Source organism: Meleagris gallopavo, chromosome 2 (genome assembly GCF_000146605.3).
Source record: "Meleagris gallopavo isolate NT-WF06-2002-E0010 breed Aviagen turkey brand Nicholas breeding stock chromosome 2, Turkey_5.1, whole genome shotgun sequence".
In the NCBI taxonomy this organism is placed as follows: domain Eukaryota; kingdom Metazoa; phylum Chordata; class Aves; order Galliformes; family Phasianidae; genus Meleagris; species Meleagris gallopavo.
Genome location: NC_015012.2, coordinates 36,957,797 through 36,980,420, shown reverse-complemented (window position 1 = coordinate 36,980,420; position 22,624 = coordinate 36,957,797). Strand labels below are relative to the sequence as shown.

Below are 22,624 nucleotides of genomic sequence, written 5' to 3'. Positions count from 1 at the left end.
AAAAAAGAGAGAGAGAGATGTTTCAAAATGGCATTCTAAGAGGGAAGTACAACTGAATATGCAATTTCCCTTACCAGGGGATCTTCTTGGTAGTCCTTATTTGGTTAAATCTGTAGAACTGCATACAATTCTCTGTGGTCTTTGTAATGAGTTTTATGGAACTAGGACTAAATATATTTGTTTTGTGGCAGTGTTTGAATCATATGTTATGTGGTACTAATTCAACTTCTTAAAGAGTGTGAGAACCAGTGGACGTTATAGCAGTGCTTCAGAATACGCTGACATTGTGAGCGTGTTCATCAAATCTGGATTATCTGGAAATAACAGTGCATACTGTGACATTTCTTTCAATCTTTTTCCTCATAATAAAGTCTTGTTCCATAGAAACAGAGGAAGCTATTATTTTGACCTTCAGTTGCAGTAGTGTATCACGTAACTTCAGGTGAAATGAGAGTTGAGTAATCAAGCCTTAAAATAGTCTTAAAGATTATATACAGCTTTTGAAACACGAGTATGCTTTCAAAACAAAGTTTTTGTCCCATGCACCCGTTAGCAAAGTTACTCCCTGGGAGATGTGGGCTGAAGTGCACATGCCTACCCTAGGCATGTGTGTCCCCACATCTCCTGTGAGACATGTGGGTGATCCAGCTCTCATGTGAAGAGAAGGAAGAAGTGATGCTGCCAGCAGGGTGACTTTTGGCAGTGTTAAACCAAGTCTCGACTGTTGCTTTGGCATTCTCTTCTTTTTCCCCGAATTAAAAAACGTTTAGGTTTCTCTTGTGCTTCCTTCGATCTGAGGTCTTCCTCCTCCCGTTGGAAAAAGAGCCTGAGCAATTCCCTGGTTACTGCTTAGTGTGGCAAAAGGCTCATCTTCCTCCTTAGCTATCCTGGGTTTTTGAACAGGCATCCTCTCAGACAGTTTCAGGTATTCCTTTCGCACGCAGTGTTTACACATGCATTGCTATTTTAGCAGCCGTTTTCATCTGTGCCATTTTGCTGGACTGCCCAGTACTGGCTGACGTACTTCTGTGCTTATTTCCTAAGTTGGGAGTGACTTCCTGTTGTAACACACGGCGTGTTTTGATTCATAATTGAAAGAGCTCTTACCTCCTGCCAAAGAATAGCTTCGTTCTTCCCCAGACACTTCTGACTTTCAGCTGGCACTGTTACTAAGAGTGTTGACCATATTAAATGTTAAGGCCTTTCCCTAGGTTTGCCCAGACGGAGAAAAGTAGGGAAGCACTGTAACTGTAAAACTTGATTCTCTGCTATGTTCAAAATTGCTGAATTACAACTGCTTGTTTTTTGTTGTTCTTTGTGACCTCCTCTCCCATCCCACACCCTCCTTGCATTATTAATTTTACTTCTGCTGGGAACTTTGATTTTTGTGTATTTTTTAGTCCTGAAATGGCGGACTATCCTTGCCAAAGGCATTGCATATTTTCAGTTTCTTCAGCTGACTTTTATAAGTTGTATAGGGACACGTTTTTAAATTTATAGACAGCAGCTGTGACCATCAGGCATTACTGTTTGCATGACATTTGTGTTGCTACCTAAAAAAAGGACCTCTTCATATTAAATTAAGCTCTCTCCTTCAAGAATGGCAAATTCACCTCCCAAAATATCTACTTAGAACACAAAGAAGTTCTTTAGATACAGGAAGATGTCATTGTCATTTTAGTATCTATGAAGAAAAAGCAGTTGCTGTGTGCTAAGGGGAGAATGCATTTTCAAGGCTGCTTTTAGCCTTGGAAGGTCTCGGGTAGGAAGGTTTGGTTGTTTCTCTGTGGTGCTGCTGTACTCATCTGCGACTTCTGCCCTCTGCTGGCAGTAGAAGGGTGTTGAAATAAAGCTGCTCTAAGCGGTTCTTGTGAATGTAGAACCTTCAAGTGAGCATCTGGAACTGCAGGTGTCCAATTTTTTTCTTCTCTTGTTTTGGGAAAGTTCAGAGTCAGCTTTCACGTCTGTTTGACTGAGGTTAACTTGCAAGAACTTCAATTACTTGCTGACACCTTCAAAGCTTCTGCTGTGTAGTCGGGAATTTGATACATCATAGCAGACTAATCCTAGGTGTCACTCACTAATCCTAGGTGTCACTCACGAGTTTTGTTTGATGTCACAGCAATCACAGCCTCTATTCTAAAATAAAATTTGAAGGATTTTCTTTATTACAGCATGTAGTTTCTTTTAAAAGAAGTCTGATTTATTGAGAACCTCCCCCTAAAAGGAAAAAATCTGTTTACAGACCATCTAGATGAGGTGCATGGGTTCAAATAGCTGACATTTCTGACACCGTCTGATCACTGTAGTGTGTATGCCTTCACCCATGATAACTATCTTGCTGTATTCATTGCAAAACAGACAGTACTGGACAAAGAAAGCTTTCTGTCTACCTTTATGATCCAGGACAACAATACCAAGATCTCTCTCACTAGCTGATTGCCAGAGCCCAGATTGGACATATTCCAGAATATGAGAAGGGCATGAAACTATGAGACAGCATCCAAAGGAGGACTACGAAGACAGTGAAAAAGTCCAGAGGTCAAGATGCATGGGGAGCATTGGAGGTCCCTGGGTGTGCTCAGCCCAAAGCAGAGGAGCTGAGGGGAGGCCTGATGGCGGCTGCAGCTCCTCACAGGGAGCGGAGGGGCAGCGCTGAGCTGTGCTCTGTGTGACAGTGACAGGGCCCGAGGGAATGGCATGGAGTTGTGTCAGGGGAGGGCAGTGGGGGTTGGGGACAGGTGCTGCACCAGAGGGCGGTGGGCATGGAACGGGCTGCACAGGGCTGTGGGCACGGCCCCGAGTGCTGCAGTTCAAGGAGTGTTTGGACATCGTTCTCAGGGTTTGGATTTGAGGTGGTGCTGTGTGGAGCTGGGACCTGGGCTTAATGATCCCTGTGGCTCCCTTCCACTTTGGATATTCTGTGATCTCTTTGTTTTCCAGTTATGAAGATTGGATGCCTATAGGCATGCTCCTTCATGAGTCCAGGTGCTGTACATTGGTTGTGTGATATGGGCATGTGGCTTGTACAGCTCCTATTCCCTAGTGTGAAGATTAATACAGGGAATGTATTTTAGGGGAAACAAGTTACATGTTCAAGGAGAGTACAGCTCTCCTGGAACATGTAATCATGCCTGAAAATAAGGTCTTATTGCAAAATCTCTTCTGACCTTCTCTTGGACAGTTCTTGAAAAGGCAGGTAAGATTAATAAAATTGAACCGAAAAAAGAGACTGTGGAATGGATTTGATTATACATTACGTAAGTTTGTGCTAAAAGGGAGAATACTCAGAAGTGACAAAAACAGGAGATCTTTCGCCGTGATCTTTCTCTAATCAAAACAAGACAACAGTAACAAAAAAATAGGAGAGGCTTGAGAGAAGAAATGTACCATATTTAACTGTAGCTTCAGATCACCTTAGTGCTTGGAAAACAGGGCAAGCTAGTTTCCTTGTTTTCTTTTTTTTCCTCGAGGGTAGAACTGGCTTCTGAAAAGATAGTGAGAGAAAAGGGGTGTCAATGGAAACAGTGACCCGAGAGGTAAGAAATGGGTTTAGGAAGCAGTATGGTAATGGAGAGGTCCAAAGGCTTTGTCTGTGCCAGGGATAAACAGCATGATGAGAAGGATGCTGGTATGGAGGGTTTAAGATTAACTCCGATGAGTGAGCTGGAGAGAGGAGAGAAAAAACAAAATTTTTGAGTGCAAAGGAATAGGGATGACAAAATGGGGAGAGACAAGATGATGGGAAGAAGAATGGAAGATTTCAAACTAAATACACAGCAGGAGGTAAGGTAAGTTACAGATAAGTAAGAACAATTGCTAGAGCTGGTAGGATCTTGAAGCATCTACTATCTACGGAGCTATTTGACTTGAGTAAATACTAAAATATGAATGATGTACTTCACTTGCAAGAGGTATAGTTAATAAGGTAGTGAAAATGTGATTTATTGTTAAAATAAGTTGTATTAAGAAGGTGTCACAAATTTATGTTAGAGAAAATTGAACATTTGAATTAATCAAATGTTTGCAAATTATGAAGAATAACTTCAAAGAAATGGGAAGAAGGGCTCAAAAAGGTGTTGCTGGAGCAAAAATGTACATAATTGAAAATTTGTGTTGAGTATGAAAAGTGAAGTATTTAGAGTAAATAATATCTTGTTTCAATCCAGATTATTATTAGGATATGAAAGCACTTATGTAAATACTGCAAATATTAATGAATAAAACTAGCAGAGGCACTTTCCAGTACTGATTTTTTTAATTACAATATGAATATATGGTGCCCATCTCCTTGTGATGGATCCATAGGATTCATGGTCTCTAGTTACTGTTTTTCTGAGAGAATTTTGGATTCAGTAGAGTTGATGATGTATATTATGGTTTGTTAATGAGCCACTCAATGCTTATGTGATGTCTTGAAAAGAATTTTATTTACGTAAGTGGTTTCTTCCTCCTGGGTACTTTCCAATCAAAGTCAGTGCTCTTCTCAGCTGGAAGGCAGACAGGTAATCATAACTACCAATTTTATTCCTGCTGTTTTCTGGCTGATCCTCCTATTATATCCTCCATCTGTTCTGTGATACCACCACTTCCACAACTTGTCTTTGCCAGTTCACCCTACTATTTCCTTTCTAATTCTGATAGAAATTGTCAAAGCAATTACATGGCTAGAAATTGGTATGTGGTTTTTTTTCAGCACAAGAAAAACTCAGACATTTCGTAGGACTGCGTAGAATGTGCATTAGCTTGGTAATTTTGTTGAATATTCAGTTTCAAAATTTTACTAAGTTACTATTAGTTTTTTTTATTTATTTGAGTTAGTATGAGATAAGATACAAATTGTACCACTTCTTATGTCATTTTTTTTTTTTTTTGGATGAAAGGACAAAGTACATTCTCAATCTCAACATTTCAAATGAATTATTCAGGTGAAATGGCTACTATTCTGAGTGTTCTTATGGGTCTTAGGTAGAGCTAAGACTCCAGACGTATTTGTCACATGATTTGAGGTAAGTTTGTGTCTGTCAATTGGTAGAAACTTGATTTGCTGAGTAAGAATGAGTTCATAATGAGTTTGGAAAGAACCGGGCAGTTTTTTCTGCTATTGGCACTGACAATGGCACCACCACTGATGTGGTAATGTTCACGTTTGAGTACATTTGGTGTTGATGCGTTTCAGTTCTTACAGTATCTTACAATGTAAACTTGTGTCAAATACTAGCAGTGATACTTTGCAAATATTGCCTAGTTTTGCTGAGCAGGAGTAGAGATGTCTGATATTAGTCCGTACAGTTGCTCTCTGACTGCTTTGGTTCGTGGTATTTTTTATAAAGTAATAATCAGTTTTTAAGCTTTCTCTTTTTTAAATCATTCTAATGGTAACTTTTCATCTTTCGCCGTTTCCTTGCTCTTTTCCAGGCATCCCAGAGGAGGGTCATTTATCCGCCCAAACAAAGCAAATTTCGGAGTAGATTTTCTTACTGCAGTAAAGGGCCGGTATGGATTGAATGAAAAACAAGATGCTCAAAATGGAATAGAGAATACGTGTGTATTTGGAAAGAAGACCGTGGAATTTGTTGGCAGAGATTCTATTGAAAAAAAACAAAGGCAAGCGTAATGTAAAATCTAAGATACGCTCGTGTCAAATACTAGTTTGATAATAAGGAAAGCAAAATCATATGGTCCTCAGTTCCTAAGGTCTTATTCCATGACTATTGGAATATTGTTTTCCCTAAGTTCAAGATACTTGTTGACAAATTAAAGGTCGCTTGAAATTTAAGATATTGAGTCTATAATTTCACATAGTATTTTGATCTGATGTGATTGTTTGCTGCTGACAAAAGGATTGGCCTTGCTTGTTCCCTTTCTCTGTTTCTGCTCACCAAAAGGTGAGCTGGTTTGGCTTGTTGAGCCAGTATGAAACCATTCACTGTTGTGTAGGCTAGTTTTCTGTTGGATCAGTGTATTGACTCCACTTGTGTAGCAGCTACAATTGCCAAATTGCACACAGTTAAGATTTTTTTTGTATCATCAATAATGTGTTTTATAACTTTGTATATATACATTCCTGGTCTATTTCAAATAAGTGGATTTTCTGAATATAAATATGGTCCTTCTTGTTTCATTTTAGTTTAACGGTATCAGCAATGACTATGTAACAAAGAGAAGGAAGTCAGAAAGTCACTGTACAGCTACTGATGTCTTTCAGTAGTCCATGTCAATTTCCATTTATTTGTGAGGGTAAGAAAAAAGAAACTGATTTAATGATGTGCAATAGACTGCAGTTTGAATGGCCTCCAGCACCAGCGAGGTATCAGTTCAGTAGGTGACAGTCTGCTCTCTGAGCTAGTATTCCACAACTGTATTCCTTTTGTCTCCCAGAACGTATTTAACAGTCAAAAATGCCTTTTTCCCCCCTTTTTTCATAAGTGATATAAAGAATATAAAATTACTTAGAACTCCTTGCAAAAAACTATTACAAAAAGAATTACTTGGAAATGCCAAACTAAATTCCAGTTTGCATACATTTTGTCTGTTTTATGACTTTTTCTGATGTGTATCAGTTGTAATCTGTGGGAGGCAGAGGAGAGGTGCGTGAAGGGGAAGAGGAAAGTGGGAGAGAAGAAGTGTGATTCAACCAGACCTGTTTTGTAGTACAAGAGGTATACAAGAGAGATATAGTGTATGACACTCATTCTCAAGGAGATATTTATGAAAAAAATATTTTTTTTGTAACAACCAGGTGCTTATGTATTGTGCACGTTTGTGTTTGAAGATTGCTTAACAGCGTGTTCTTCTTCATTTAGCCAGCTGCACCGACTGGTACATATCTCAGTGCATGAATGCACAGTGAGCCACGCGGGCCAGAAAGAGGAAATCAGTGGAACGTGTGCTAGTATCCTTTTGGAGTATTTGCTATATAATGCAATACCACAAATAAAGTTTGTATTTTAACACTGAGTGTTCATTTCAAGGAACGAGGAAGAGTATCTTTATCCTTTTGTTACAAAAAATATTTAAAATTGAAGTTTGTATTTATAAGCTCAGTTCAGTGTTTACAGAGTTAAAATGTAGGAGCCCGCAGTTTTTGAGGAAGAATGCAGATAGTGACTGAAAATAGCAATATTATTGGAGGTTATTACTGTGGCTGCAATTTCAGAAGTTTCCAGCTATAGGATTTTTTAATTTTTTTTTCAATACAACTCTAGAATAGATTACCATATAAAACACAGTTGATTTGTTCTGTAGGTACCACAGGTTTCAAATATGTAACAAATAATGTATTCAGTGGACTACATGTTACAGCAATGTTACAAAAAAATCAAAGCCAGTTATTTCATTTATGGGGACTGGTAAAAATTGCTATCAATGCAGAAATTTATCCTTTTTAAGATTTGTAAAGTTAAGCTCTTTTACAACACCTCTAAGCCATTTCTGTGCTGCACTTTCTGTACAGATGAATGTAAAGTTTGCTGTAACTGAATGGTAGTACCTCTTAGGGATAGCAAAAATATATTCCATTTTCCCTTATTTGATTCAAAACCAAAACCTAATTCTAGTTCCTGAAAAAGGAATTTCAGGCTTGAGATGTTTGTTTTCTTAATATGAAATTTCAGATATCAGACATATAGATCTATCAAAAAATCTGGTGGCATACTGGGATACAGTAATAGATATTGCTTCTCAAGTTCCGAATCTGGAAACACTTGATATCAGGTATAAATATTCATATTTGGATTTCTGTTCCTTTGGAGGTAAGGAAAAAAAAGAAGAGACTACTTTAGATATGAGGTCAACTTTCAGAAGATAATTGAGTGCTTCAGTATTGGTTTTAATGACAGCTAAGTTTTAATTTCTTTTTTTTTTAAATCTCACTGTTTAAGAGTGTATATACATGCTTGCATATGTGATCTCTTGTCCTACTAAGAACTTCCAAAACCTTCACTGTATGATACACGCAGTGTAGCTAGAATAATTTGAAAGCAATGTAAGCTAGATTGAAATAAACACTGAGTTGCTATAATAAGGTGTACCCAATGTTTGTATTTGGTTATATTTTTCTCAGGTTAGCTATAAAACACCTACAACTATTTAAGAATATATATTCTTCAGTGTTTAGCACTGAATAGGTATTACAACCTGGGTGCTATTTGTAATATTAGGGTTTAACATTGCATAAAGCATATGTAGTTGTGATTTATTATTATCAGCATGTGTGAGAATATGGAAAAATTACCTTAGTTTACTTTAAATAATCTTTTCATTTCCATTGTTGAGAAACATGGCCTAGGCTTATGGGTACTTAGAAGTTGTTTGTGATAAAATTGGAATGCAAAATGGAAGCAAGGGTGGAATTTGCAGCTTATAGTTTGAATTATTTTTTTTTTAATTGTTTTGATCTTCTGTCAAGAGTTTATTCTTAAAAAGTTACCAGGTAGGTCTGTTAATGAATTTGTGTGCACAAGTAGTGTTGGAGGAAGTATCCAATCCACCAATAAAGTCTACGAACTCTCTCAGAACTTGTTTAAATGGGGAAAAAATAGTGTAACTACATTGAGCGATTTCTTGTACTAATACTCAAGTACATCAGACTTTAAGAAAGAAATAAGAACTTTTATGAGGGGCAGATAACGAAAACTAATTTGAAATCTTCAGTATTGAATCTTTTAACTGTTTGATAGTGATATTTTTGCTGTCCACATTTTCTACATAGTGCTGATTGAAACTACTGAGAATGAAACAGAAATAAGGAGTTTAAGCCCCAAATCAGGCTTGATTTCATTTCTTATTAAAGAAAGCCATTATTTTCAAGTTTCAAATGTAGGGAAGGAAGGTGTGGGGGAAGCCACAGGTGAGTAAATATGCATGCATGAAGTAGGAAGGTAAATTAGGAAAGAATGAGTTTGAATGTAAGTAGAATTATATCTTGTAGTGTTTTTAGGTGCATGAAATGCTATCAGTGACTTTTTTTTTAAACTATGCTCATTTTTGTCCTTACTCTGTAATTCCAATTGCATGACTTCATGAACAATTAGATTTCAATTTATGCTAATAATTACTCTCTTTGCACAGTGGAAACAAAATGAAATTTCCATCTACATCAATTTCTAAATCTAGTGCATTTTCAAAGCTGACAACACTGGCACTTAATCAGACTGAGATAACATGGACAGAGGTAATAACTTTCTAAGTTTTTTTTAATACTGCTAGATTTTTAGACAAGTAAAGCACAGTAAATATTTATACATTATATTATTCTTCTGAAATGTGATCATCCTTAGGAAAGGTGCTGTAACATAACTGTATTTGTTGGAAATCTAGATTATATTGGCACAGGAGTTTAATGAGAAATGTTTGACTTCATTTACATCTGTAAACTACCAAGTCAAGATAAAGCAGTTAAAGTACACTTCATGTTTCAAAAACTTGAAAATTTTGTTTCCTTGAGTTTAGTAAGAGTTTGTATGTGCTTTAATGTAGTAAATAGAACAAATGCAAAGAGAACATGGGTCAGTATGATGTGAAATAGTTACTTTGGCACCTTTATGCATCAGCATGAAACTGACCAACGAAAATACTTGAAATACATCATACAACACAGATTCAGCACAGAATAAACTAAGCTCTGACTTGTTTCAGGAACTGAAACATGCAAATATTTCATTGATTCTGCCCTGATATCTCACCTCATTAAGGGCAAAGTCCTGTTGTCAAATATGTTAGCAATGGCATTTTATCTGGAGTGGCTGGAGGAGAAGACCTTATGAATCCCTTTTCAGTAGCGCTACGTTACTTATAGGGACTTGTTAGTACTAGCTCATTATTTGGATTTCTCTGCATCAGATCTTATAAGTACCGTGTTGAGAAATCAGCTGAATTTTCAAATTTCTGCTGTCAACTGCTATGCAATAACAGAATACTTACCAGAACTGGTGTACTGATTGAAGTGGAAGTTAAGTGTTTTCAGTTTCTTCTCTTGAGGCTAGAGGAGGATTGTTGCTATTGGTTTTTTTTTTAGTATCTATCTATTGTCCTTTTAAACCATTGGTACTAGTTGATAATCTTTCCATAATGGCAGCAATATGAATGTTGAATTGAATGGAAGAATTTCATGACTACAGACAACACAGATGCTGTCTAATGCAGTTACATCAGAGTAAATTTGTGCACTGTGAAGAGGTTGGTGCTACTAGCGGCTTGCATCCCAACCAGGGTAGCTAAAAGAGTTGTGCAGCTTTGGTTTAGAATTATAGAATCATGAAGGTTGAAAAAGACCTACAAGATTGTTCAGTCCAACTATCTACCAATAGTTCTGTACAATCAATGAAAATACAGATGATATAGTTGTACAATTAATGAATATACAGACGATATAGTATATCCAGGAGTTTGACTGATATAATTATTAAACTAGAGTAGGGAAAAAAAAAGAACACTCACCCTATCCTGGACTCACAGGATAGACTCCAGTGGAACAGATCTCCAGAAGAGATCCTTCCTCACTGGCAGTCAGCTCTTAAATGGGTCTAGGAGAGGTGGAGCCAGGCTCCATCCCTTCCTGCAGCACAGGTGAATTGCCTTCACCTGTGCTCCTGTGGTTGACTCATTGCTCGCCTCAGGTGATCAATCAGAGGTTCAGGTCATGATTCAGCAGCCCCATACAAGTTCTCACTAAACCATGTCCTTCAACACAACAACTAAATGTTCCTTGAACACCTCCAGGGTTGGTGACTCCACCACCTCCCTGGGCAGCCCATTCCAGCACCTGACCACTACTTCATGCAGGTTACAGTTCAATACGGGTAACGAAGGTTCAAAGCTAAGCCTCTGGTTAGTCAGAGCAGTTTAAAATTAGATAACATTTTGCATATGTTTTTGAGACTCCACTCTAGCTGACAGTTTAGCGTAGCTGGTAAAGAGGCTTTTGATGCAGAAGTCTTTTTTGTAAAATTAACGTTTGTTTGATTAATTCCCTCATAAGATATAAGCCTGTGCTTAAAAGAGGTGGTGTTCCAGGGCACATAAAAGGGAAGAATTAAAGGCACTCCATGTTATTAATACTCTGTGAAGAAGCCACTTAAAATGTTATTGCTAAAGCTGCATGGGAAGTTACATTGAGAAGTTGGCTTTTTAATAGAAAATAATAATGAATGTGATCCAAGCCACAGAGTAATGCAGAGACTGTCAATGAGAATGTAAAAGAAGTCTGAAAATCCTGGAAATGTTTTCATGAAAATTAGAGCAATCTAGAGCATTTCAAAATAATATCTTGCCATATGTAAGAATATATGGCATGGGGATAGGTCTTAAAAAAGAAGACCTGTATTTTTGTTTTCATTTGTTCTTCTCTTTTGAAATGTTCTAAGGGTAGAGACTGTCATGCAGTTTTGCACGACTCCCATATTTACCTGTCCTGAGCATTGGTTTTCCAAAAAGTTATTTCATTTCTGTATTGTATGTGTACATCAAAATACATCTGAGATTTCTGTTAGTGTATCACTGAGAGAGCATATTACTGTATTATTCCTTTGGTTGTTCAACATGTACCAGATAATCTTCGGGTGGACAAGATGTCCTGTAAAATATCTTAGAAACCATTGAAGTGGAAACTGAGCTAATCCATTTGAGAGTAATCCATAGTTTTGACTCCAAAACTACATTTATTTTCTCATTCAGTATTTAGATCATAGCGATCTGTCTGTTGTTCTGTTCTCAAACTAGTATCTTATATATAGGGGAAGAAAACCACAGGGTTAGAGCAGAGGTGCAGCATCATATTGCTGGCACTAGCAAGTGGCAGGCAGTTGGGAAAAATTAGAGGCAATAGAGACAAGCGTACAGTAAGAGCTTCTTACCATGTCATCTGGAATTCCAAGGCTTCCTGAGCTGGTGGCCGTATGTTTAAATAATCTGTATTTAAATAATCATTGTGGGTTTTTCTTTCATGATTTATTTAGCAGCATTGAGGATCTATTCAAATTTTTTTATATCTACATCTTATAAAATCAATTTAATTATGTGCCGTATGAAAAAAATATCGCTTTTGGCTTTTGATCTTGCTGCCTGATAATTTCATTTAATAATTCCCAACTTTTTATATGCAAGTAGTTGAGAACAGCTCTGTTATATTACTTTGATGACTCTTGTTAGGTTTCTTTCCATCTTTCCCATTCACACTATTTACTTCCTGACACGAAGAGACTAAACATGTAGGAACATCACAGACTTGCATGATGACAAATTACTTCTTATCTTTATTTCTTTTGCAATAGATCTTGCATTTATGTTTTGCTTTTCTGATCAGCAGCAATGGCTGTTCCAGTGCCCGATCCTTCCCAGCCATTCCAACAGATTATCCCCAACATGGCCCCAGTCTTTACTGAGCTTTAACTATCTGTGTTGATAGTTCTGGACACAAGAAAGTGCTGCTTAGAAGAAGAAGAGTGTTAGGCAACCTGCAATACTTATTTCTGGTTTTGAGACCTATGATTAGTTCTGAATGTATTCTGAGGGAATCTGCATAAAGTATAATTTCTGGAATAATTTTTTCCCAACTTGTGTTGCATTAAATGATGTTTTGCTCGTAGGTTCTTCTTTGTGCTCCAGGATGGCCAGTACTTGAAGAATTATACCTTACTTCAAATAATATTACAGTTTTGGAAAGGTAAGATGGGTAACATACATCAGTTTTTTGTGACTGATGTACTGCTAAGTTATGTATCAGATAAAGGTACATTCCTGCAATGTTTATGTCACCGTGACATAGTTGTGAAATACACAGTGCAAGCTTCACATGATGTACTTCTCAATACTTTATATAAGAACAATTATCTGCATGCAGTTATATACATAGGAAACTAGTATTTTAATGAAAAATAACCTGAAGTATTCTGCTTTTGTGTGGTGTTTTTGTTTTCCTTTATTATTGTTTTTCAATGTGGCAGGCCTGATAATGTCCTGCAGACCCTGAAACTGTTAGACCTTTCAAACAACCAGCTCCTGGATGGAAGTCAGCTGCACCTGATAGGACATCTCCCCAGGTAGCTGTTAAACAAATTTGCTGGAAGTTCTTTGTCTTATCCTGTATATTTATTCTTCTGTGTAGTCTTTGTGGACTGAAATATGTTTGGTTTTTTTTATGCTTCATGGAAGATGAATGGAAACTTAAAACAGAAGCATTTTGCTCTCTTGAGGAGAGTAACTAAATTACTTTAGCTATCTCAATACAATCTTAAGTTTGCTGTAAACAAGACATTCTTAAGTTGTGTGTTAATAAGTTTTTATTATACACTTACAAAACTGAAATTATTTATCACTTTACTAAGTTCTTTAAGTGTTAACATGTACAGCATTTTATCTGTGACAACAGGACTGTAGAGAGTTGTTGTAGAAAAGCAAAAGAGATTTGGTTGTGGCTTCTTAGGAATGGTTTTGTGTCCATGACAGTGTCACAGAGGTTCATCAGTAGCTGCACAGCCATCACAGTTGTTTGAGTGTGCAGAATGCTGTTAGGGCTCTTTGGTGGAAGGTGTGACATTAAAAACCATTGGTGATGGGCAGTTTCCACGAGCAGGCCATCCCATACTTTCCATCTATTTGTCCTTTGTTGGTTTTGTTTTTTTATTAATTAAAAGCAAAACACAGTGAGAAACACAGCTTGAAATCACTGCACTTATTCTCTAAATGCTCTGCTAAGGTCTGAGTGCTGTCTACTGATGTTTACTTGTCACTGATGTCAAAAGTCTATTGCATCTTTGCTTTTAAAAAACAAAGCAAAACTTGAGGTGGGTTTTTCTGGGAGGTTTGTTTTTACCGAAAAATGTTCTGTACTAATCATTATATCTTTTACATTTCAGATTAGAACAATTAATACTTACCAACAATGGAATACCTTCTGTACACTTTCCCGATGCTGACTTTGGTATGTAGAAGAAGCCATTTATTTTGGTCTTATAATTCTGTTCACTTAAAGTTTTCATTATTGTTTGGACTTATTCTTTTTCCTAGGATGCAAGACTAAAATGTTTCCTTCCTTAAAACGCCTTGCAATAAATGACAATAAAATCTCACAGGTAGGTTCGCTTGTGAGAGCTTCACATTTTGTAAACGTCTTTGTTTAAAGGTAACTCACAATTTGCTATTTTGAGATTAATTTGATTGCTTGTGTAAGAGCTTGAGGCAAATACTGAACTCTTTGGTCAACACACAGGTGGGAATTTCAGAGTTTTAAAAGATCCCTAGCATCTCAATTGAAGAGATTTATGGTGGTGAGTCCTATCCCTCTGCTACCTCGTAATTCCTCATGTGGAATTCTATCAATCTAAAATGCTGAGTAGCTCCCAGTTTATCTAGTTTTTTTTAATGAAATGTACTACGATTATTTTCTTTGTCAAATGAAGAGCATGGAAGTAGTTGGTTCTGCTGTCCAGAAGAATTGTTTCATTCACAGTTACTGCAGAGGAAAGGCCAATGTCACTGCTTATTGTTCTGCAATGCAGTGAGCTTTATGTTTCCTCAACAGACTCTTCCCCTCCATTTCAGTGGTCGTCGATCAATGAGCTTGAGAAACTGCCAAGTTTGCAGGTACTGGAGTGTCGCAATAACCCTCTAATGGACACAGAGAAGAATCCAGAGACCCTGAGACAGCTAATTATTGCCAAGATAAGTCAATTGGAGGTTTTGAACAAGTCTGAGGTATGCGATGCATCAAGAAATTGCACAAGTCTGCAGAAAAACAGATTTCAAATCGTTGCTTGATTAATTTTTGTTCAGCTTCTTTTCAGATTGTTTGTTTGGATGTGGGAAAAGTAAAGTACTGACTATTCCGTCGCTTTGGAAATGGGGCATAAATGTATGGATCAGTTAGTGCTTAGAGATTGGGTTTATAAGATTATTGTAGAGTTAAAATGTACTGAACACAAGTAACAGCATGAGTCAGTGTCGTGAATGAGATTTTCTTTTCTGGGAAGCCATATCATTTTATTGTGCTCCATTCTTGTGTCAGTACAGATTTTTCCTGATGAGAGAAGAGGAGCAGAGCTTGATTATCGCAAAATATTTGGGAAGGACTGGCTAGCAGCTGGAGGGCACTGGGATCCAGTGAGAAACAAACCCAGTGAAGAATTTCTTGCTGCCCATCCCAGATATCCATCTCTTTGCCTTAGTAAGTACAAGTCCAATTCTGTGGTTGCTCTTCTTTGGGCTGCTGTTGAATTTTAGTCTCAAAAGTGCTCATGTCTATGTGTGCTTTCCTTTACGTAGAATATGGTGCACCTGAAGAAGGAGAACTGAAGGGACAACAGCCTTTAACTCTGAAAAATCAACTTTTGAGTAAGAGGCCAGAAATGGTCAAAGCATTTCCTTCTGCACTGAAAATGTTTTTATAAGTTTGGTGTTTCCTGGGTGTATATGGAGAACACGAGGCTCCAAAGCCTTTGAGAGGTCCTGGGGTTGCAGCTTGTTATTTTGCTCCTCAGAACTATACTTGTCGATGAATTTGACTGGATACCTGCTTATCATCTGTATGCAACCTCCTTTTCCCCTGCAATCCAACCTGAATGATTTTCTTAATTAAGACTTAGTGAGGAAGAGAAGTATTGATATTCTCTTCTGCCAGGGTGAATGATTTTTCCACAGAGGAGTCTTGAGATTTTAACCTTACTCAGCTGTTTCCTGATTATGTATTTTAATTTATATAACTACTTTAGGACTGTCAAGGAAAAATATGGCTAACTTTGATCTTTGGGGCTGTTGATATACTTAAACTAGATTACATCCCAGATGTAGAAATTCTCTTAGCTTTGTTTCCTATTTGATAGAATAGGAATTTGATAGCTTTTTTTTTTTTTTCTTTAAACTTCTAAACAGAGTTGTAAAGCATTATCTTTTAATGTTTAGGTAGAAGCAAAGTAGAACAGGGTACATGAGGCAGGGGGGAGGAAACAGTCTGTATAAAAGCAGACTTAGAAAGCTTTTGTGTCCTGTCAGAATAAGGCCTGACATTCACTCCCTAATGCCTTGCTGTTCTTCCTTAAGCTTTGACAATTAAATGTCCTGACAACCCTGAGCAGAAGCCTGTAGAGAAAAAGCTACCAGGTAAGTCTTGTCTTGTTGTTTTAGCAATTGATTTGTAGCTCCTTTACAAATGACCGTAATAAAGGATGTCAGCTGCCTCTCGCTTTGTCAGCTTCTGAAAATTGTCCCCTGATGATTCTGTCACATAAAGGAATGACAAATGTAGAACTCAGTTTAAAAAGTCATTTTTTTGATCCTCATCTACTTACTTTCAGTCCAGTTTGAAAATTACAAGTTGATGTTTGTTCTTATTACCATGGCTGCCACTGTTTCACGAGGCAGTCAGAGGCCAACCACTGCATCCGAATGCTGATGGATGTACTAACCAGTAATAAGAACAAAGTTGAAAGAGCCAAATATCTAGACTGCAATTCTAGATCTCTGTGAGGTCTCTTGTCTGTCCTAAAAATGACATCAGGAGACTGATGCTGACCTGTATCTAATCTATCTTCTGTGAAGGTTTGGCGCCTGTAGTGACAACTAAGATGAGCAGACTTTGTTCTAAATCAAACTGAAGGTTTGGAAAGATGTGTCAGAATGGAGTCTGAAAGAAAACAACTTAGTCAAGCTTTATTCTAAAATAAAAATCACATTTATTATCACAAGTTGCATAAAATCAGATGATAGATAGATACAGCTTTTACAAAAATGTTTGATAGAAAAATATTTGTTTTAAGTACAATGTGTGGGATTACAGGAGTAACTCACTATTGCTGTGCCTTTAGGTAAAGCTTCAAAAGAAGTAAAAGTTGAATTTATTTTTTATATCGAGTAGATCTATTGCAAACAGCTCTCACCTCTGGAGCAAACTACACTTACTCAAAATTTATTACAAAAAAAAAAATACCCCTTAGTGTAACTGACTTCATAATAGAAACGGCTGTGCAGCTCTGCTGGCAGTCTGCTGGGGCCTGGCTAATGTAGCAGCACTTTCTGGTAGGAATGGCATGAGGTCCACAGTGCTATTTGTGCCGGGAAAGCCGATTCAAGGTACGAAAACTTGAAGGAATGGGCGCCAGCTGCCAGCAGTCAGAACCTGACTGGTACATGTCCCAAAGGTCACTTGGTTTTAGCATGGAGTAAATTGAAAATCAAAAAGGTAAATTATGAAGCCGTAACACTTCAGTTTGGTATATGGGATCCAACATTTAAAACATGGTAGTGTGTTATGTCTGATCCACCAGAGATTAAACCATTTTTAACTTGATGTTAGCAGTTACCATTTCAGGTACAAAATACGTTATTGCAGTGTTAGAACTAAAGCAGCAGTACAGCCTTTCACTGTTGCTATGAGCAAGTATAGCTGAAAAAACAGTACAGCTCTGTGGTAGCAGCATTCTTCTAACAACTTTATCCCCCCGCCTCCCTTTTCCAGAGTCCATGACTATTCAAAGGGTCAAAGGATTGCTCTATCGCCTACTTAGAATTCCTGGCTCGGAACTGAAACTGTCCTACGAAAGTTCTAAAGTGAGTTAAAATTAGGTAATTTAGCAGTAAAATACTTCATGCTGATAAAGTTCAATAGCATGTTCTAAAGTACTGCCTAATGACTTTAATTTCACACAAGGAGAGTGCTCTTCCTGCTGTAATTTAGAACCCCTGTAATACGGTCCTTGGCTGCCTGATCTAAGTTTGGTTTGAATATACTAGAATTTACTGAAGTCTGATCAGACTACTTTCTTCCTTTCTTATTCTAGCTGAAAGGAAAAGAAGTTGAACTTGACAACGACTTAAAGCCTTTGCAGTTTTACTCAATAGAAAATGGAGACTCTGTGTTAGTACGGTGGTAAGAAGAGACACCCTTGGCAGACTGAAGGAAAAGCCAACACTGGAACTGCAGAAGCGTCATGGACTGTCTGCAGACACCGTGTACCACCTGTGCCTGAACACGTCTGGGAGAACGTGGTACCAGAGGCCTCAGTGGTAATACTGCCAGCTCCTAAGCGTAGTCGTGGTCTCCATGAAAGCCTTTACTTTTGATTGGAGTGTCTTATATAAGAGATACCAAATAAATAGCGCTTAAATTCCTCAATTAAATAAATCTCCAGGTAACCCTTTTGCCAGTACTTTATACTACCTTTCCCCTGCATCAGTGTGAATTTTTTTACTGAACTGACATCAGGATCAAGTTGCTTTGCTTATAATAGCTCTAGGATAAAACTAGTGCAGTGCTGAAAGAAGCTACTTGCTCTGTTTCCACTTACTTCCAAAAAACTTAAAGCAAATGAAAGTAAATCAGCAGTAATTGCAGAAGTGTCTACACAGCCTAAGAATATTTAAGGTCAAAATGCGACAAACCATAATTCTACCTACAGTATTAACATACCACAGTATATAAATAAGTTCTCAGCATACTGCAGGGCATTGCTATTTATTTTACATTCTCTGCTGTGCTATTCCTCAGTAGTATTTTACTTCCACTCGTGTACCTCCAGGTTTATCAATAGCACACTGAGCTATCAGAAATCCCGCCTCATCAGGCTAGGTTTGTAGTACTTCAAGATTTGGTATAAGCAAACTTTGATTTTATTTTTTTAATCTAAAATGACAATGGTATAAACAAACTGAACAAGATAAGATAAATCCCAAACCCTCGCTGTCTCAGCCTCTCCAACAGCATGGAACCTGCTGAAGTACAACTGACCAGCTGCCCTGGTACTAAGCACAGCTCCCTCTGGGATCCTGGTACAGCTCTATACAGAGTTAAATCAGTAGTACTTAAATTTACAAAAGACAGGCTAGTTGGCATTCTTATGTGCATTTATTAATTACAAGTAGGTCTTTAACTTTTTATATAAAAAGGAAATTTTTATCTTAAACATTTTGGTTTTTGTCAGATCAACATCTATACTATAGAAATTGAATAGTATCAGTCCACTTGTAATTATCAAAAGGGATGTGCAAATATCGTCACACTTCAGTTGAAACCCAACGATAAAAGATACCTCAATGTTCCATATTCTTCAAGGAATGAACCCCAGTGTACAGTTTTCCATCATCGGTATATGCTACGATGTTGGCCGATGTAAGCCCATTATCTTTCCTCACATCTGCAAGGATCTCCACACAGTTCCTTTACTCTCCAGAGCTCTCTCAGTTCCTGTGGGGAGTACTGAGGGGAAGACAGCATGCCACTCTCACACGTCTTCTCACACAGCCAGAGACTATCCTGTTAGAGAGACAGTGATTTCAGTAGTTTTTCTTAGAATGTATTTCCAAGAATCAGGTTTTCTTTGTGTGCCAAATATACTGCTAAGAAGTTTCACCAGTTGGAGTTGTACATTCCTTCTCGAACTGCTAGAGCTGTTTGGAGGACTTGAAGGGAGAGTGCTGGTGGTTGTTTGGAGTGTGTTTTTGTTCTTTAAATTGATTTTAACAAGTGCTTGCTGAATTTTAATCCAGCAGCAGGTTCAAGTTTTGTAAAAGGAAAAAGAGAATGTTTCTCTTGTTTTATTTATTCTAACAAGAGTCATCCTCTCTTTCCATAAGATCCTCTGAATTTCTGCAGACTTACTTGGTATCGCTTGGGTCCTATAGCTGCCATCCAGATGCCCATACTCACATCTTCACCCTGAGACAAAACACAATAAAAGCATTTGCACCAGGAAGGCCTAAAGCCCATCCCTACATAAGAAAGACTAACTACAAAAAGTTGTGTCTGAGTAGTTCACAATTGTTCCAATAATCCTCGCACTTTTCTGTGAAAAAGCAGTAAACTGTTTCCACAAGGAAAAAAGTACAAAAAAACCCCCAAAACCAAAAACAACCACCAAGATTGCCATACCAGAGTTTCTCAGTCCAAAACAGCTGTGATGGGAGCTAGAACATCACTAAGTATAGTGAGCCAAAGCACTAATCAGGAAAACCCAGCACATACTTGAGCAGTGTTCTTTCCGAGTCAGCAACAGTACATGCTGCTCCTCTAACCGGTTTAAGATAGAACTGAATCACAGTTTTAATACCTGGTAAGTCTTTAATCTTTCAGAATTGCTTGCCAGCCACTGAACGATGTCTTTGGAGATAACATAGCCAGAACCACAAGCAAAGGCTGGATAGGCAGGACTCGGGTACTCCAGCTCTTGCCATTTCCCAGTTCGATCAACTGCCCAGTTAAGTCTGAAACTGAAAACCACATTAGACCTGTGAGGTATATATACAAAGCTCTCTGTGAAACCTATGAACTATTATTAAGAAAAGAGCAATACTAAGAGGATGAAGTAGAAGGTGATCCAAAATAGTGTCCAGATAGCCTCATTTCTCTAGAGCACAAAACCTAATCCAACACAACCCTTGAAAGTGAAGTTTTAGTCTGGTTTTCATCTTGGGTAGTAACAGGAAGTTTTCTGAACAGAAATGAATGTAGCACCAACAGTCAGGTCTCTCACATGGCTGCAGTACTGCTGTGTTTGGATCCAGGAACATACCAGCATCCTTAAGTGCATTCTCTAACAAACAGCCACATCTGTGTGCAACCCCACCTGGCTACCACTACCACACAGAAAAAAAAAACAAAAAAACCCCAAGATATAGTACTGGATTTTATATATTGTCTGCCAAAAATAGCCCTACTAGACCAAAGTAACTTAGTCACAGTTACAGTAAAAAACATCTCTTGGAAAGGAACACTGGACAGGGCTTTATTTTCTCAACACTGATTTACTGTTGAAGCTTTCTGGGAGTCACCCCCTCCCCTGTGCTCTTTTCCAAACGAAGCTTAACAAAGCGGCTGTTCAACAAAGGCTGCCATCACTCTACCACAAACACATTTTGGCAGTTGCCTCCTCTAGGGGACATTTATTTACTACCAGACAGCTGCAGGAAGCCAGAAGCGCTGCCTGCCCACTCTCACTGCACTGACTCCCGTACCCAGGCAGTGCAGCACAGTTTCAAGATGCTATCGCACCGCGCCGTACTGCTGACCCCATCTGACTGCTGTGTCGGGAATGCCCTCCTGTACACTTCAGGAAAAGACTGGTATAACACTTGCCTTGCAAGTCTCTCATGCATTCTCAGCTAACTGGCATCACTGTGTCAATGCAGCAGGTTCTCTGTGCTTTTCGCAAGCAGCTTCAAGAATTGCTGAATTTAGTCTTAAGTGTAAGCTAACACCTTGTGTGGGCTTCTAAGAACTGTCACCTCAGACACCAGCTCTGTAACAGAGAGGAATTACAGCTGCGTGGCAGACCTGTAATCAGAGTCCACATTCACAGCTGAAGTTGATATGTAAAGCACCCAGCAGACAAAAGACAGCTGACACCACAATCCACTTCAGACCACACAGAATCACCAGTGTTGGAAAAGGCCTCCAAGATCGTCCAGGCCAACCGTCCACCTACCATCAGTATTTCCCATTAAACCATGTCCTTAAGTACCATTATGTAAACGTTCCTTGAACACCTCCAGGGACACTGACTCCACAACCTCCGTGGGCAGCCCATTCCAGTACCAGACCACGCTTTCAGAGAAGAAGTTTTTCCTCATGTCCAACCTCAATGGAGGTTGCAACTTGAGGCCATCACCTCTCATCTCATCTTCCACTGAGACAGGGCAGGAGAGATGCAGCCCTCCTATACCGCTTTCAAACTGAGGGGTAAAGGCCTTGCTGCTCATGTTATACTTTCTATACTGATTTCAGCTTTCTTCATCTCACACTTGTCTTACCAGGAGACTGTGACTATTAGAGAATTTACACTTGAAGACATTACTCATATAGAAATGCTTTTGTCCAAACCTCTCTCCCAGTACATGACTTTTTCTTTTAAGTAATCTAGTTAAAAAAAAAAGGCAATAACAACTCACTTTCCCCACCAAATGTTTGGTCTGTCCAATTTTTTCTGTGTTATCCTGTTAAAAACAGCCTCCAAATCAATGTAACAGTCATCATCCGTCTTCAGCAACAAATCAAAACTTGTTGTTTCAACTGTCCTGTAAAAGAAAAGTGATGAGTTGCTTGGCTGTAGCCCACAGTTATACAACAAAACAATGCACAAGGGTTTTTTCTGGGAAGCAGAGGAGAAAGGAAGAAGTAAATGAAGACATTTCCTTCCCTCAACTAACTTATAAATGGTTTCCCTGTTGCCTGAGGCTTACTACCTGTCCTATCAAAAAGATGGAGCTGCACCCTATAGTGATCTTATAGCATGGATCTGCAGAAAAGAATCTTGCAGTTCTGTTCTGTTCTCCAGTACAAATTAGGGATTTACAAATAAATCTGCCTTAAGCAGTATTGGCCTCAGAAGGATACGAATCCCTGGTAATGATGGCCACACAGCTGTTAAAAGTGGTCTGTTCTTCAGGATGAGATGGTCAGTTCAAGGGCAGTACAGCTGTAGGAAGTTATACAGAACACCTGAGGAAACAACCTGGTACTTAGGCTTCCTCTACAAAGCATGCTTCTAATAGGAAAAAGGCTATTTGAAACTGTCTGAAATATCTGTCATCTGTAAAATAACCAAAGCTTGAGATTCTAGGGATTATTCCTTGGTTTAATCTAACTTTGTTTCAGAGGGTAATTTCAGGCAGAAAGGCAGTCTCCTTAAGTTTTACAGTA

The 22,624-nt window shown here is 38.2% G+C and overlaps 2 protein-coding genes across 2 annotated transcripts in view; one reads left to right on the top strand and one right to left on the bottom strand.

The window, feature by feature from the left end:
- Positions 1-18,155, top strand: part of TBCE (tubulin folding cofactor E) — a 25,145-nt gene extending 6,990 nt beyond the window's left edge. The window contains exons 4-17 of the mRNA XM_010706991.3: positions 5,419-5,607; positions 6,807-6,895; positions 7,617-7,716; positions 9,073-9,175; positions 12,588-12,664; positions 12,945-13,040; positions 13,857-13,921; positions 14,008-14,072; positions 14,542-14,694; positions 15,010-15,163; positions 15,262-15,330; positions 16,036-16,095; positions 17,450-17,541; positions 17,772-18,155. Of these exons, the coding sequence (XP_010705293.1) occupies positions 5,419-5,607; positions 6,807-6,895; positions 7,617-7,716; positions 9,073-9,175; positions 12,588-12,664; positions 12,945-13,040; positions 13,857-13,921; positions 14,008-14,072; positions 14,542-14,694; positions 15,010-15,163; positions 15,262-15,330; positions 16,036-16,095; positions 17,450-17,541; positions 17,772-17,864 (1,405 nt within the window). The 3' untranslated portion in view covers positions 17,865-18,155. The remainder of the gene's footprint in view (positions 1-5,418; positions 5,608-6,806; positions 6,896-7,616; positions 7,717-9,072; positions 9,176-12,587; positions 12,665-12,944; positions 13,041-13,856; positions 13,922-14,007; positions 14,073-14,541; positions 14,695-15,009; positions 15,164-15,261; positions 15,331-16,035; positions 16,096-17,449; positions 17,542-17,771) is intronic.
- Positions 16,644-22,624, bottom strand: part of B3GALNT2 (beta-1,3-N-acetylgalactosaminyltransferase 2) — a 16,656-nt gene continuing 10,675 nt past the window's right edge. Inside the window, exons 8-11 of the mRNA XM_010706992.3 lie at positions 21,874-21,999; positions 20,037-20,196; positions 19,589-19,645; positions 16,644-19,243 (exon numbers count right to left, since the gene is read on the bottom strand). Coding sequence (XP_010705294.1) covers positions 19,109-19,243; positions 19,589-19,645; positions 20,037-20,196; positions 21,874-21,999 — 478 coding nt within the window. The 3' untranslated portion in view covers positions 16,644-19,108. The remainder of the gene's footprint in view (positions 19,244-19,588; positions 19,646-20,036; positions 20,197-21,873; positions 22,000-22,624) is intronic.